We start from the raw sequence: 17,686 nt of genomic DNA on the forward strand, positions 1-17,686 counted from the left end.
CTTATGCTTTCAGGAAACCTCTGAAATAACAGCTCCACCCCACCACTTAATTTGCATCTAGTGGGTTGAATTTAGTTTACTATCTCTTCTACTGCTCCATTCCATTACTTGTAAGCTTATTTCTTTATGGGTAAGTTAGACCAATTTCCTTTATTTGTGTTATTTTCCTTTAAATCTAATCCTTAACTTGAAGAAAAGTGTTTAGGAGTGCTTCAGGGATAGTAGTATCTGTCTAGGATACTGCACTGAGCCCTGTAATTAGGTTGCACTGGGATGTAGTGATGCTCTGCTTGATGCTGCTCAGACTTCTTCCTAAGCACAGGGGGCGGGTCCGAGACAACTTTCCCGACTTGTGATTTGATGAACGCCGGATTTTCCAGCGTCAGTATCTTACACTCTGTTCAGGTTCAGTGTTGCGGCGTTTGTCCAGCCTCCTGACGGTGCGTAACTCTCAAGGAACAGTGGTTTGCGCTTTTTTCATGAAAGCCCTTTACCATCAGTCTGAGATCTGGGCTTAAGGGGGAACGGATCTGAAGGGCCCAGTCTGGCTGTGAGAGGCATCCTTATACTTTAACACCCATGGCGCTGTAGTATAAGCACATTTTTGTGGATTGTGGAAGGGACCGAATTTTATTAAAAGTCGCCCGTTTTCTGTACAACTGCGGGCGCTCACCATGGAAATGCAAAGGTGGACCACCAGGTGGAAAACGAAAAGGTGGCTATGGGATTCAACGCTAACCGCTGTGGTCACATTAATTTTAATTCTACAAGCTGCCAGTGTCAGAGCAGGTAAGAAGCTTCATCCTACCTTCATCCCAGGGCATCCCGGACAGCTTGAGCGCGTCCTATAGGCTGGCAGCCAGCCCATAGGTGATAGTAGGCTGCTGGCCAGCGATCCGGCCATCAACTTTAATTTAGTAGACTGACAACCGCTGACCAGTCGCCATAACTTAGTTTAGAAACATTTTTAGTTGCTCAGTAGACTTATCCGCCTTATCCAACATAGTAGACGATATTTCTTTTGTGTTGTTTTACATTCCAAGTTTATTGTCGTGTGTCACCAAATTAACTGCACCTGCATCAAAGATTCCTGTAACTTTTAAATGGCTTTACTGTCACCACAATGTGTGTCTACATTTTGTTTATACATTTGAAGTTGTTACCTTGAAGTGTACGTTTAACTTTAAATGTATAAGCTACCTGCGTAGTTTGAATTGGTCCAAAATTCATGTTGGATTGATTGTGATATAAGGTTTTTCTTGGCACAAACCGACGGAGATGCTGCTCTGTCTTAGTTTCCTCTGAGTACCTAAGAAGGCGAAGTCTGCCATCCAGGTGCGGTCAACGAGGAGAGGTTGACATGGTTGATTTCTTCTTGACACGAATAGGTGGTTCGCGTCAAAAAGTGAATACACTGTTATAATTGACAGCCTGCTGTATAATTTTGGAAGCTAATGTTATCACAGAAACACATTATTTGTGTATGTGTGTTCCACTCCACCACTTGGTAGTACATCTGGAAACCCTTCAAGTTTTACGCCTGACTTTTACGCACGACGTCTGTTGATATAATTAGTTGTCCACATTAAGTTTTTCCAAAATATCAGTGAAGTAAGAGCCTAATAGTTAAATAAAACTCACAAAATGCATAAAATTAGTTAAATATTTTCTCTTATAAGCTGTCAGCCATTGATATCCCAATCTGACAGCTGTCAGAGTTTACTGGCACAGTGTAACTTTATACTTATAGGTTTTGTGATAAATACTCCGAGAGTTTATATAATACACTGGACACTGTGGAATTCTAGGAGAGAAATTCATATTCTGTCCTGAAGGATCACCATCTTTCCACATTATCTGGGCTCCCACTAAGTCCAAGAAGGGGCGTTGATGGAAAAAAAAAAAAATCAGGAGTATTTTCTTTGCTTTAAAAACACATATGTGGGTCACATTAACTACTGTGTTTATATTTCATTTGTCTCTGGAGTCATAAAGGCATCCATCCTCTACTGTAGCTTTAACCAAGATATATTTGTGTGTGTTAAAGTTGTGTGTCTGTTTGGATGCATGTTGCGTTTTGATATTTGTGGTTTTGACATTAGAGCAGTTATTATGCAACCTTTCAAACACTTGTTTTCTTGTATGAGACCCATAATACTGACTAAAGTTATTTAAATAACGTATATTTATCTGGCTTTTAAGGAAGGCTAATATACAGTAGTTGGCCATTTGTGCAATTGCATCCTGTCCAGACATTTCCTGTTTTAAGTCCCACCCCATTTTGAACCATCAGCATCCATTGTTTTTACTGTACAAGTCCTTTGATCCATAAATAAATAATTCCTCAGTGGGCAAATTTCAAAGAGCTCCGCAAAAATGAAAAGATCATGAAAGCAAATATCACAGTGGCATGACTTGCCCGTTGCCCATCTTTCTTCACTCTGACTGATATTTAAACTAACCATAATTGCATGATGTGCTTACAAACATTTACAGGCTTTCCAGCATACTTTAATTGCTGCCTATGCTGCCAACTCTCAGTAGATGGCAGTGACTGAGAAAAGATGCTGCTGCACGACTGCAGGGCCACAGAGACATTAAGTCAGAATGTCGCAGATTTAAGTTAATCACAAGTCTAAACTTAAACATCAGACTGTATGATTCTGATGAGTTATGAGTCGGAGAGTGCTGGAAATGTTGCTGAAAATTGTATTTTAATGCACAAGGGTCTGCTGGTGAAATTGCTTTAATGATTTTAATGGGTTTCTCGTGTCCCTACATGCTTCACAGCCTCAGGAGAAATCACACTTCTTTGACATGTTAGTAGCTTGTTAACATGACAGATAGTATATCACATGTCCCTGCCAACAGTCAGAAAGATGTGTCATTAAAAATCAGAGAGAGACTGACAAATTACCCCTCAGACAAGACTGTGGCTAGTCTGGTACTTTTAGCACGAGAGAACTGTCTTGTCTCTCATGTGGTTTTCATCCTTATCATTAGAATATGGTTTATTGCTTTAGAAAGGTGGAAAGATGGGAGTCTTTTTTTCAGGATAAGTTGAAGGTATAGCATGCTGGCTCCAAACTCCTTGAAGGCTGGAGCACTTTTAAAAAGCTATGCCTATTCATTTGGGGTCTTTAATGGTTTTGGGATATCGCCTGTTTTTCAGGGCTTCTGTGAAGCGATGGTTGTGGAAGGAGAGGGGCTGAAGAGTTGGGGGTGCGGGTGTGTGTGTGTGTGTGTGTGTGTGTGTGTGTGTGTGTAAGTGTGTGTGTGTGTGTGTGTGTGTGTGTGTGTGTGTGGTTGGGGGGGTTCGGGGGGTTCCTGGCCAATTCAGCACATCTGGAATATATGAGGCCTTGAGGTATGCAGTAATGCAGAAAGGCATTCTGAAACTCACAAAGAGACCTTTAGTCCAAGCTTTCTTTTTTTTTTTTTCAAAAACCAGTAGCTCTGTACTTGAGACAATATTCAGAAGAGTCACAGACTATTTTCTTTTTTATGAGACATTTGGTGTGAGGTTTAAAACTTGGCATTTGGTAACTCACATTTGTATTTCGTTCGGTCTGTGTTTGAGTCAGAAGTCAGTCTGGTGGTTCAGCGTCTTTCTTTAAGCCGTTTTTACTCCATCTTTCACTTGATATAGTCACGGTGGGACTAAATTTAATAGAAATCAAAAGAAAATAAATTCTGCTTTGCTTGATTTCCCAGCAATGCAGCTTCCTTGATGTTTATACTCTTAAAAGTTTCAGCGCATGAACTGTGGCATTTGATGATATGGACCCATATCAGCATAAATGACTCGAATCCTTTCCATCACTTATAGAGCAGATCTGCACAACCTCAAATGAGCTAAAACTGGAGACACAATCCCCGAGCATGTGCTCGAATCAAGTGAGTTTGATTCCCCACTCAAGCTGCTATTTTTCTGGTCACAGGAGAAGTAGCTACAAGGGATGGGGCCTTCTCCGTTTAGTTTCATGTATGTTTTAGTTAGGGGGGTACAGGGAGTGGTGCCAGGGCCATAATGGGTTCAGCATGTGGACTTATAGCTCCACCCATTAGACCCCCTCCTGTTCACTAAAACGAACAGGAACTGCACAATCAGCACTTCCTGTCTTCACGTGCCACATGACTCACAAAAACGGAAAGTGTAAACAGGCGTATATTTTTATAATAAAATTCCTTAGCTTTGACTATAGATTAATGTTGAAATGTTTAGCAAGGAGGCACTATAGGAAAGTATGATGAAAGGACACAGTCACAGTTTAGGATCTACATTTTGTATGAAAAGAAATAACTTTCCCCTAAATGAAAACGTTACAACACTCTATTCCTTTACATAATATTTCTTCAAATAATATTTTCAGAATTGGTTCATCTATGTTTTTTGACCAAACTCTCTAACTGGTTTGCACATTTTTTAGTTTTTAGATTTATGGAGAAATATAAGGCAGATGAGGAGATTTCCTGCAGTGTGAATTTCAAGCAAGCCGTCTGTCTGATCCCTTTAAATCATTTTCCCACAATGTTTGCAAGCCGGTATCAAACACATGGATCTCAATTTTTTTCAGAAATGGGAGATTTCACATTAAGCCTGTTATTAGCTATTCCTTAAAGGCTTTATCTTCCCAGCTGACCATTCAGACATTGTTTATCATAGCTGGGCCTTTGAAGAGGACACATCCTGCCTTTTGACTCACTGAAAAGAGATGAGTAATGTGATGTCAGGACACTGGTTTTTGCTGCTGTGGTTTATGTAACAGTTAAACAAGTAGAATGTATACTTGGGTTTGGAGTGGAAATGTAACTGTTCATTCATTTTATTGTCTGCATTGGACCTCTGTTAGCTTTTCAGATTCCCTTTTAGTTGTAGATCTATTTTTTTCATCAGGCCAATACATATATTAATGTGCGGTTTAAAAGTCCTTCTTGTTACTTCAGTATATTAACAGCACAACAGTACAGATATGTTATTGCATGTGATGAATCTCATTACATTATAAATGTTAGGAAAGTTATGGTCAGAAAGTGTTTGATCTGTATTTTTGTGTATATGCCAGCATGCCAGCGTATTATTAACAATTAAAACCCCAACTTTAATTTAGAGACCCCTCACCAACATGGATAAGAAATAATAAGTCGTGGTTTTGTTCATTATTTAAAGTTAGATTATATAACTTTTTAAAGGAGATAACACATTCTTCATCTCGCAAATGAAAAGTTGAATTTATAAGCAATAAAACACCCCCTTGCTCCTTTCACGAACTCAGGCTGCTACAGCCTTATTTGGTCTGGTATGGCCAGTAGCTTATGATGGCTAATGTTAGCAATCTTTAAAAAGGCACTACTCTGTAACTGTCATTACTTATTACTTATATTACTACTGTGAGTTTTCTGTCTCTAACACTACATCTGAGCATTTGCCATTATCCTGTAATTATGACTTGTGGCACAGTGGCTGCTGTTTGGCAAAAGTTACATAGTATCGAAAGATTTGGGTGTTAAATGACTTAAAAGCTGCTTATAAACATTAGAGCTACACTGATTAATATAACAGATATCATATTGGTGTCAGCTGATCAGTTAAAATTGCATGCACGTTTGAGGAAAAGGTGCCTTACACAGTCTGTCTACCAGAGAGCATAGACAAGTAGACTAGATCTTTCAGTTGTAAAATGGAAACATCCCAAAAAACAACAACCAATGAAGCCATTCATATCAAGATGTTTTTTGTCGTTTTTTATCGGAATTAAAAAAAAATATTTTGGTCTCTGCATCACAAATCCATTATTGGTCGGCACATAATAAACAGATCACATTTGACAGATAGCAATGTTGCAATACTGTATGTAAAGTATGTGTATTTTATAATGAATCGGTTGCTTAAATTGCACACTGCCACGTATGGACAAGTAATAACATACTGCAAGAGCTACACTGCCACAGTCAGAGAATATGAGTCAGAATGAAACAATTTGTTCACAGCTACACTTTTCACTTGTCACACATTTATCTATTACAGTTCCCATAATGACTATGAATTAATATCCTCCTACCACTATTTTTAAGCAAATTCAGCCTCAGGCAGACATGCATTAAATCACGCTATACTGTGCGTCAACGCTCCAGTTTATACACTAGCCTTAAAACATAAAACCATATTAGGCTTCTTAAAATCCTCAGAATCACAGTGTAAATGATGAGAGAAAGAGAGTAAAAGTCTCAGAAATTAAGATAAAGTTACACAATTGCAGGAGAGAGAAGAAATGATCAACAGTGTCTATGGCTGCAGTGCACTGTAGTTTCACCCCTCAGTACCAGGTCCATTGATAGAAAAGAGTCTAGTAGTGTTAAGAAGCTTGTAAAGCTGCCCCCCTCTGCGTTCTCCTTATTCCAAAGACCCAGTGATCAACAGCAGTGAGTTTTATCATCCCATAGATGCCATGGCTTTTGGCTGGGTAGGGGGGAGGGGTAATTATGTCTGGTGGTTCCTAACATTTTTACTGCTCCTCTGACAAGGTAGCTCATAAACGAACAACTGGTTGAACTGACAGATTTGGCCAACCGTCTCTGCATAGGCAAGGGGTGTAATGTTGACTTATCATCAAAATGCCAGGTCCTATTAGATTTTCTGTTAACTGTTGAAATATGCTTACAGTGTACTGTAAAATTACATGCAGTTTTTACAACATGTACACTAATAATACATTATATAAAGAGCATTTCCTTCTATAATCTCATACATCATCTTAATTGTTACATTTACTTGTATTTGAATGTTGTGTGTATTCATTTTTTGGGCTATTGTAATCAGTTTTTTTGTTCTACCTTCACAGCTGAACCAGTAGATGTACTGAAGGTTCTAGACTTCAAGAGCTCTCCGGAAGGAGTACGGAAAACAACAGGTTTTTGCACAGTCCGGAGAGGATCCAAACCCGACGTCGCTTACAGAGTGGGAAAAAATGCTCAAATCAGCGCTCCAACCAAACAGCTCTTCCCAGGTAACACTCCTTACCTTCAACAGATTAGCAGCAACTTTGTCCATCAGTTGCTTCGGACAGTAGAAAGTAGAAAGTTGAATGCAGCATTTTCTTGAGGATCACTTACCCACTGTTCAGGAGGTTTTATTGCCTCTGTCATCTCCTGGAAACTTTGAACATACACTTTTATCTGACATCTGAATTTTATTTGGGCAAATTTCAATAGGGTTCTCAGAGATGAGAGATGTCACCATATTTGGTTTTTGGTCTAGCATAAAAACCATGCAAAAGCAGACACAGGAACACTTACATAATCTCATTGTTTGGGTTACTAAGGCTACAGCTAGAGCTCTTTGAAGCTATTCTTCACTTCACTTTTAGCTAAATGCTTTAAAAACTAAACTAAATGGGGAATGGGAATGCCATGAGTTTTGCAGGTATGTGGTCATAAACCAAAGTGATTGGACAAACTGAAAGTGCGAGTGGTTGTGACTTATCAGTCTAGCCCTAAGGGGTGGACTGACTGACCGACCACCAGATTGCCCTCACTGGAGCAATGCTGCTAGCATTGTTAAAAATGTTATGCCTACTCAAACAAATAATTGTTTGGATGAGCATGAAACCAATGCACTTGTTTACTGTCTTGAACCACTTAATAGCAAAACAGAAACATATTTAAGAAATTTCAACTTGACAATAAAATAGCAGATAATGATGTAATCAGTGTCTGTACTGAAACCCTTCATTACAAACACCTGTCTTCTAAAATGCAGTCCAGACTTTATTTTCAAGAAGATGCACATGGATGCGTTGGTGTTTCAGTAGGCCCCAAGAGCCCATAGGGGATGAGAGTCACTCAACACATGCTGTATGAAATGTCAAGTAAACATATGAGTCAAGTAGGAAGAGCAACAGCAGATTTTTGTTATTTAATATTCTGGGGAGACCCCAAATTTATTGCAGCAAATCAATGATAGGAATATTTCTTTTGATGTTTTGTGGACTGATCTTGTCAATAAAGTATCTTTCCTCAAGTTTGATTGCTGGCTTGCTGGGTTGTCTCAAGTATGCTGTATTTGGCTCATGTAGTGAAATGTATCAGTGTTTTCATACTGAATGTGCAATGCCTGACTCAAAGTCTGCTGCGGGGCTGTTTGTGAGAAAAAATGCCATGTTTATTTTATTAGGAAGGAGTCCACTCAGGGAAACACAAAAGCCATTTGACTGTAAAACCATTTGGTTTGCTACTTTCTTACACTAATTGCTACTCATCAGCTAATCCAAAAATTGAATTATGAACTGTAGAGGACAAGAAGTCTTTACTGATGGTTGTAGAAAACCAATCAGCTGTTGGCAGATGTAAATTTGATATTTGCCAATTTCCAATGTTGCCAGTGGCTTTTTTACAGCTGAAATATGAAACATTGTGTATTTAAGCACAAACACAATGCATAATAATGTATATCAAAAATGTTAACATCCATTGGAGGCCTGTTAATTCTTTATTACAGGGGCAAAGTATAGAAAGAGACCCCAGTTGCTTACTCACTCCAAACTAACTTGGCAAGAAAGGGTATAGAAATTTAGTAGGAACTGAGTGCTGTTAAGTATATTGGCCTAGTCTGTGCAGTATGTGTTTGTTTGGTTCAATTTGGCGTGAATTCAAAGAAAAAAAGCTGTTCAAAATAGTGTGAGGTATTAGAACAAAATGTCTGTGATTTTTGGCTTAAACTGCCAGCACACCTTACACTTTCAGTAACGGAAATTTGAAGAATATAATTAAGCTTTAGAGGTGAGGCATTGGAGGTGTGTCAAAGTGTCAAAATGTCCTCAGTCAGAATAATTGGACTTTTATATGATCGGGATTAGTTATTTTGTCATTGAACCGAGCTATTATGGTTTTAAAAATATGACATTTGTTTGAGTATTTACAGCCTCTGTAAAATTAATGTGGCTACATCACCACTATAGAGTCCTTTCAGGGGATGCCAAGGTCTCTTTTAGCTTCCTTAATAAACCCTGCTCCAGGTCCACTTGTCTAGACACTGAAGTTTAATGTGAGGAGAGAAAGTTAGACAGCTAATAAACTTGCCATTAGTCAATTTAGTCATTACAATACAATTGCTCTTGTAATGACATCAGTAGAAGATAGATGTGTAGAAGACAGAAATGCAGTCTGTATTCCATCTCTACTTTGCATTTAATGCAGATTATTTTCAAAGACCAATAAATAGCTCCCCCTTTCAAGGCTTTTATAGAAGTGTGAGTTAGATTTAGAAAGAAATAGCAGTGTTAACTTTTTCGATATTGTCGACCGCTTAGCACAAAAACTGGATAGGGGGGAAACATGTAGCCTGGATCTGCTTTGTTTGTCTGTAACGTGTACAAAAAAAGAGTAAAAAGGACATGACGATGGTTTTACGTGGGGTTATATGCTAAACTAAAGCCAAAGGCTGCTGATGGTAGCTTCGTATTCACTGTTAAGTCAAGTCAAGTCAAATTCTATTTATGTAGCCCAAAATCCCAATTTGCCGCAGGGGCCTTTACAATCTGTCCACAATCAACACCCTCTGTCTTTAAACCCTCAATTCGAGTGTGGAAAAAGACTCAAAAAACCCTTAAAAATTTACATTGTAAAAATAAGGGAGTGGTATCTTCTCATCTAATTCTCAGCAAGAATAAGTATTTTTACCAAAATGTCAAACTTTCTTTTAAATTAAAGAAGGGAGGTAGGCAATAAACCTTTGCAACATCCTCAGAAATGAAGAAAACATTGACTCAGCATCCCCACAGGAATTATTTAATTGAACTGAATTAAAATACTGTGGTTATACCGGGCAGTTCCCATGTGTGTAATTGCATAAATCTGAAGCAGAGCAATGCTGTACAAGCTCTGACAGAAATGTACATTTAACCAGATCTTGCAACTAAATATCTTTTGGTCTTTTAACCAACATACCAATCTACCTGCCTGCTGCTTGTTGCACCTTCAGGGGGAGTTTTCCCAGAAGATTTCTCCATCCTGTTTACCATCAAGCCCAAGGCCGGCCTCCAGTCCTTCCTGCTGTCCGTGTACAACCAGCAAGGCATCCAACAGCTTGGCGTGGAGGTGGGCCGTGGCCCCGTCTTCCTGTATGAGGACCAGCATGGCAAGCCTGCCCCGGAGGAGTACCCCCTGTTCCGCTCCATCAACCTTGCTGACGGCAAGTAAGTGACTGACTGCTTCTCAAGAGGGTTTGAACATGTTGGAGGTCAGATGTGGGTGGTAGAGTTTTGTGTCCCCTGGATCTTTGTTTTTCTGTATTGCATTTTCAGTGTTGAATTTAAAATCTGTTGTGAAGCCTGTGTGACTAAATCAAAAGCAAAGCAGCACATTTTGCGGCTCATCTTTGAGCACTAGATTTATAGGTTGTATTTTATTCTAAACAAAACCAATCTGCTTAAAGTATTTTCTCAAGCACAACATACTTAACTCGTCTTGCCTGGTAAACTGACACACTGCTCTGAGGATTTATTACCATCTTATGTTTGTTCAGTCATTAATACCATATGGAAGAAGTCAGACAGTAATGGCAAATAAATAGCTGGCTGCAATTTGATGACAGCCTTTTCTTTTCCAGCTTATTTACAGCAGTGGTATACTGATATGGAGTAATGAGCAGGGTCTTCATAAATGGCATAACTTTCCAATGACGCTGATACAAAACATTGTTACATAGCCATCTATCACACAAATGCTAACAGAAATGCCTTGAAATGATTCCACGCGGTATTGTTTGTCCGTAATAAATTATATCAGGAAAAAAAGTACAGTTTAAATATACAGTACTATCATGACTTTCATTTACAATTTAGCTATTTATGTAGCCTGTAGTAGTGTGCAGTTTACATTTTGACACAGGTGAAATGTATCCTTTCCAAATTTACTAACAAAACTGCCTCTGTATTTTTTAACCATTCTCTCTGACATATTGTTTCACCAAATCTAAATAATATTTCCCTGCATATTCAATGGTATGGAACCTGTAGACATTCAAAGGATAGTCTGACATGTTTCGTGCAGAGAGTTAGATGGGAAAGTTGATGTCTGTACGATGAATATGAAGCCACAGTCAGCAGCCGATTGGCTTTGCATAAAGCCTGAGAGCAGAGGGAAACAATTAGCCTACTTTCATGACAAACAACAGTTTATGCTATTGACAGACAGATTTTGTTAGTTTTTGGAAGAGCCAGATTAGATGTTTTCCCCTGCTTACAGTCTTAACAGTAGGCTAAACTATGCGAATCTACTGCTGGTTATAGCTTTATATTTAGTGTACAAATATAAGATTGGTATCTAGCTTATCATCACAGCAAGAAAGCAAATAAGCCCATTTTGAAACTATTCCTTTATTATTATTATTTATTTTATTTGAACAGGGACAGTGCACAATAAAACATTAACCATGTATATAACAAGGAGAGATTCATTGCACCGGGTTTTAGCAAATTGCTATCCCCCCCCCCCTTAGTCCCTGGGCAGGTAGAGGGAACACAAAATAAATTAAAAACAGTTTCTAAATTCACAGTTGTGCAAAATTTCAATTACAAAGTTTTGAATACACACATTCCCACATCATTAAAACAATTTAAAACAATTTACCCCCCTCCCGCCAACTTTTATAAATAAATATGCCGCCACCCAATCAAATACACACACACACACACACACACACACACATACACACACTCACTTTAACCACAGTCTGTGGCAATTTTCTTGAAAGGACAGGAAGTGCCAGAGCATTATGGTTGTATTTCTGACTTCCTACTGTTCCCCCTTGTTGCACAGATGGCATCGTGTAGCAATCAGCGTGGAGAAGAAGAGCGTCACCATCATTGTAGACTGTAAGAAGAAGTTGACCAGGCCACTCGGCAGAAGTGACCAGGCTGTCATCAACACAGAAGGCATTACTGTCTTTGGCACCAGAATCCTGGATGAGGAAGTCTTTGAGGTAAGGCGGCCATATTGAATCCCTATTCACCTGGATCAAGCCAGCTGCATTTTGATGAATATGATGTCAATTAAGTTGAAGGAGTGATTTTAGGTTTTGGGAAATGTGCAGTTCGCTATCATCCGGTCTGGAAGACATGGAGGCAGGGGAAACAGGTAACCTGCCTCCAACGCCACAAATAAATTTCCCCTTAAAACCATTTTTTGTTTTTGACAAAAAAGTTTTGTCATTTCTGTTTGTTTACAGAAAACATCTAAATACTGGCAAGAAAATGAATGTGTTTCTGCATTAGTGCAAAGGACTTAATTACAATTAATACCAAATTGTCATTATTATTATCTTAAATAGTTTTTGCATATGATATTATTGGAAACATACAATACACTTCACCTCTGACACTTGAATCTGTGTGAGGGTCTGCTTCAGGATGTCCATTCATCATTTCTGTCATCTACACAGTGTCTTTTGCAAATACAATGCAGACATTCACCACTAGATTGAAGTAATTATGTTTTGAGGGAGTCTGGAAAGCTTACCTATGCCGGCGATTTCTCCATTCTGGTTAAGTATGGAGGCAATTGAAAGCATATTGTGAATCCTGCTCTCAATGAGTCTCATTTACCATTGTGAAAAGGGACAATTTTAGTGTCTAATACTTTAAGTCCAAACGCTTTAAGGCCAGACATTTTATTTGTCTTTCATTAACTTGTGCATACAGTAAATGGTGAATTTTATTGGCCAGAACAACAATATTGGCTTTGTGTACTTGGCAAGAGCCATGAGCAATGTCTGTAGAAAGGCTACTTGCACAGTGTGTTGTTCAAAGTGCTTTTCTCTTCTCAACACTGGTTGTATTTGGTTAAATAGTTGACTTAATAAAAGAAAGACTGAGGTCTAATGGGCTTCAGTTGTTCATATTGGACAGTGTGTTATTTGAGAAGCATGAGTTTTGGAACTATTTGTGAAACGTTATTCACTCAATAACTATGACTATCAGAGCTCAGAATCCTAAGTCACAGCTTAGTGCGTGGTTACTAAGGTGGCGATAATGAGATGGAGGTCCTAGCTACCAAGTTTAGCACAGGTAGCTGTGAGCTGAGTGGAAAATGTGAGCTGAATGCTAGCTCCAAAGACAATAGGCTCTCTTTGATGTCTGCATGTGGAATGCTTGCTAAGTGGAACAGCCTGCAAAATGTTTGCCTCCAGGTCAGAGATGACTTTCCACAGAAAATGGGATCCCACTCTTCTTCAATGATAGATTTTTGGCAAGCAGATCACATTGTTAGGTATTGAGGTTAAACATATAGACAAGTTTTTACATGAATGGTGAATATAATTTACAGCAATATTTTAATATTTTATATTTTTGCTAAAATACAGTGAGCACAATCATAGTAAATTAGTTTTAAAACATTACCAACGGTAAAGAAAATAAGGGTGAAAGCGACAGTGATAAGAGTGTGGATTGTAATTAAGGTTGTTAAGTGGAAGGGATAAAAGTAGCCTAGCACTTTCACTAAGCTGATTCATCACCAACCATTTGGCTTTTGTTAGTGCTCTTTGTTTGAACATATATTACACTAAATGGTGTTGAATTATAGAATAATTTGTTTTGTTCTCTTTTTAAAAACCTGGAAAAGAGAAAATGATTCCTTTTGTTCCAAGCGCTGAGGCTTTTTGCACATTGCAAGGTGGTTTTAATCAGTGTATCACACAATAGCAATGCTGTGGTGGCCTAGCAGTCATATCTTAAACTCTAATTATTTCCATTTCAAGTTTAATAACCCTAGATTTGTTGATTGCAATCTGGCTACTTGTACAGACCCTTCACTGCTGTCTTACTGGCCACAAGGTCACAGGGTCTTGGCTAATTGTATATATTCCTATAGATAAAAACAGTTTTGGAAGGTAGATGTAAGCCATGTGTTTGGTATCAGTATACCTTGGAGGCTATGGAAACTTTTGGAACACTGCTGACTGCATTATCTGCTGTAGATAAACACAATGTGAAGATCTGAAACATCTCTGCAATCAGGTAGAGTCCAGATCCTCCAAAGCCTTGTATGTATAAAAATGGTTATTTAAATTGTATAGGGATACACCTAAATGCATGATTTAAATCTAAAATGTCGAATTAATTGGGATTCTTATCCATTATCATTGTGTAGGTTTTAGGTTATAAAGCTCTGCTGTATGTATAGTATATATATTTCCCAGCTGGTGGAGCGTAAGATATCTCGATGACTACTAGATTACTGTAAAAGAATAGTATAGATAAACAGAAATTGAAAAATGACAAGTTGAGGTTTTATGGGAAGTTATGTGCTTGATGAACAACAGCCAGATTGCAAATAGTTATTTTTACATTTCTGTCTATGTTTGGAAACAGCTTTAGAGGTTTTCATTGGTATATTTTTGTAATTTGGAGAGAGTCTTTATGCTAAACTAGGCTAATCACCTTCTGACTCCACCTCCACACTTAATGCACGGATGTGAGAGTGGTATTGATCTTCTCATCTAATTCCTGGCAAAAAAAAAAAAAAAAGCAGATTAGCCTATTCCCCAAAATGAAAAAAACTTTTTTAAGATTCAATTTAACTTAAATTTAAGATGTGTGAAAATGTATAGTCCCTAGAGGATAGACACCGTTATTGTTTTTATTCCTGACCTTCGTTGCCACCATTGTTAGGCCAAAACATTCCCTTGACCAACACTTTGGTCAGTGATAAAATATCTTAAAATTACATTTCTATATTTCCATGAAAGGTGCTTTGGTTATTCATGATGCCCGGAGGATTGGTTTTGATGAATCTCTGACAGGATTCCACTGTAGCTATAAGCAAAGATGGAAGTCCATTCCAGATTCTTACCCTGACCTTTAAAATAACCTTACCTAACCCCAACCATCTCTAACCATTACCTTAAAGTTGTCTATTTTATACATAAGCATACCCATCTCAAGGCCTATACCTAAACGTACTTTAGCAAATGTATCCAACAAGAGACAAAACATTTGCTGTAGCTTTCCATTGTTTTTTTGGAAGAATTATAGATTTACAGCCACAAGAAAACATCCAAGACCAACAGATTAAAAAACTGTGACTGTTTTGCATACCTATCCTGAGTTTCACAACTTTGGATCCATTCTGCAGTTTAATTACGGAGGTTGGCCATGAGCTTTCTCACTAAAACTGCTTTGAGCTGTGAGGACAGAGCTACATTACTGCAGTAGATTGCATAAGCAGGTGTCAAAGATGGAAGCACAGGGAAGAGTGAAGGCTAGGGGAAAATATGACCAGTGTGTGCTTAGTCTTGGCTCAGATTGCACAGCTGTTTAAAAGATATGCTCACTGACCGGGCCTCCAAATGCCTTCTTCCCCCCCCTTTCTTCTGCTTTTTCTTCTTTTAAATAAAAGCCACAAGATATTTGAATCATCTCTCATTTTTATGCAAATCCTTTCTTCAGACTTTAAAGGACAGGGTGGGATTCTTTGTTTGTGCAGTACGTCAGAATGTGCGTTTGTGTGTGTGTAGTTATATACGTGCATGCATGCATAAAAATGTGTGCATGTGTGTGTAAGGAGAATCAGGGCAGAGAGAGGGAGAAGACGAAGATAGTTTGTTTATGTGTCTGTCATTACTGCATAGTAGATTGTTCCAAAATGCTGTCCCTCAAGCAGGATAGTCTTTGGCAGAGGAATCTAACAAGATTCTGATGGGCTCTAAGCCTTAAAGTGAATCATTGTTTATGGTTGAGTCTGACTGTTTCTCATCTGTCTAAGTCACTTTTCACCCTCCAGTACCAGTCACAGAATGTTTTGGTTAGGACTGTGTAATAGGAATATAGTAATTAATTCATATTTGTATGTTACTGTGACTGAGAAGGTTGTCAGCTACTTTGTTCTTGAACTTTTCTAACGGCAATCTAACCCCTGATGGTGCAGTGTCGTCTTTTATCAAATTGTGTCTGTATGTGACCTCCTTGTCCCTTGCGCTGTGACCCTCACTAAATAGTACCAGCACAACTAGGAAGTAATGGACCCGAGGTGCTTCTTAAAACCTTTGCTGATGAAAAAGACCAGAGCAAGGAAAAAAGAAAGGGAGATAGAGAAAGAGAGAGAAGTGAAGAAAGGGCGGGCAGACAAGCAAGCAGATGGTTCAAACAGTTCAACAGCTTTGTGAGCTACTGGCAGGCGAAATGTTTTAATATTCGAAGGGTGCAAGACATTTGTATGCCCCCAGTGCTTGAAAAGAAACTTTATCCCTGTGCTGACCACAAAGGCTGCATTTGATAAAACAGTGGGAGAAATCTGGAGACTATTATACATTTTTCCTCTTTTCTGCTTCTTGGTTAATTGTTGTCCTTGTAGAGTTTTGAAATTCCATCTCTCTATTTGTTCTTTCAAGATGTGTTCCCCTCCCAGAGTTTGGAAATGCAGGCTTTTTAGATGCTAAGTGTGTCAAGTTTGTGCAAAGGTGGGCGCAAGAGATAAAATAAAGAAAACACAGAAGTGAGTACAAAAGATGCAAGTTTGCACAATGTGCATTTTAAAAGTAAAAACATCTGCAAGAGAGAGAATTTGAGAAGCCGAAGTCCACATGCCCTCTGAGATGGCCACATCTGGTTGATGATACCTCTGGAGGTTCAGTGTGACGAGCAGGTCACAATGACACCATTAAAGGTTTTGGTTGAAGTGCTTATTTGATAGAAGGTAGCTCAAATGAAAGGTTTTTAAAGCAAGGTCTGTGGATTATCCAGAGTTGGGACATTATATCTGGAAAATTAATATGTCAATACACCTGTACTGTCTATAAATCTCAGACAACATTGTAGTAGTAAAGACTGTCCTTTCATTTTCTGTTGAGAGCCCATGTAGTTTCCCTTTAAGCCTAGATAAAATCCTGGTGTCATGCTGTTTCTTAAATAGCATCAAGTCTGTAAAATAAAAACTGATCACACAAACATAATTTGTGATCTTTTTCTCCCACCTTTGCATATGTGCATTTGTGTTTTACTGGGTCAGACCGCAGATGCTTTGGGCATAATTCCAAATGTGTGTTCCAGGTGCATTAATATCCCCCAGCTGTGTCTGAAGGCAAAGTGACCTTCTGCACCTGGCCATAGACAAACTCCTTTCGAACACCTAATTACATACTTACATGTTGTGTAGACATTAGTGAAAACTATGTTTAATTTGTGTACAGTGTAGGGAAGAGCAGCAACATCTTGAGATTCACAGATTGCTGCTTCCTGATTTCGATGTAGGAATATATATTTAGGGGAACATTTTGTACCAAATGCTAAACTATTACTGCAACTTATGGTACCTGGATTTGTTCTGCCCAAAACAAAGTCTAGCATTCAGAAGCTTTAAGTGGAACAAAAGTAAAATCCAAAGATGGCAGTTTTGCAATCCTAGCAAAAGAGGAGAGATTGGAGTTTCAAAAAGGTTTGCCTGTGAGGCTTTATTCAGGGCAAAATGTGTTAAAAAAACAAACAAAAAAGCCTAAGTTGAGGTTGGTATCCTTCCAGAAATTGACACTCTAATGCTGATAACGTTTCTAAATCAAGCATGGTCTTAATTTTGTAGAGTCAAACTATAGCTTTGTTTATGCCTCCAAATTAGTCGAGCGAATGCAGAATGGGAAAACCCCTGTGCCTCCTGTCATCTCTGATCCAGTGCCAGCAGGAACTATCTGCATCTA

The 17,686-nt window shown here is 38.5% G+C and overlaps 1 protein-coding gene across 1 annotated transcript in view; it reads left to right on the forward strand.

Annotated features, from left to right (window-relative positions):
- Nucleotides 1–408: 408 nt before the first annotated feature.
- LOC127364228 (collagen alpha-1(XI) chain) overlaps nucleotides 409–17,686 on the forward strand; it is an 83,806-nt gene continuing 66,528 nt past the window's right edge. The window contains exons 1-4 of the mRNA XM_051401621.1: nucleotides 409–789; nucleotides 6,843–7,007; nucleotides 9,980–10,193; nucleotides 11,818–11,980. Of these exons, the coding sequence (XP_051257581.1) occupies nucleotides 675–789; nucleotides 6,843–7,007; nucleotides 9,980–10,193; nucleotides 11,818–11,980 (657 nt within the window). The 5' untranslated portion in view covers nucleotides 409–674. The remainder of the gene's footprint in view (nucleotides 790–6,842; nucleotides 7,008–9,979; nucleotides 10,194–11,817; nucleotides 11,981–17,686) is intronic.

Source organism: Dicentrarchus labrax, unplaced genomic scaffold (genome assembly GCF_905237075.1).
Source record: "Dicentrarchus labrax unplaced genomic scaffold, dlabrax2021, whole genome shotgun sequence".
Taxonomy (NCBI): domain Eukaryota; kingdom Metazoa; phylum Chordata; class Actinopteri; family Moronidae; genus Dicentrarchus; species Dicentrarchus labrax.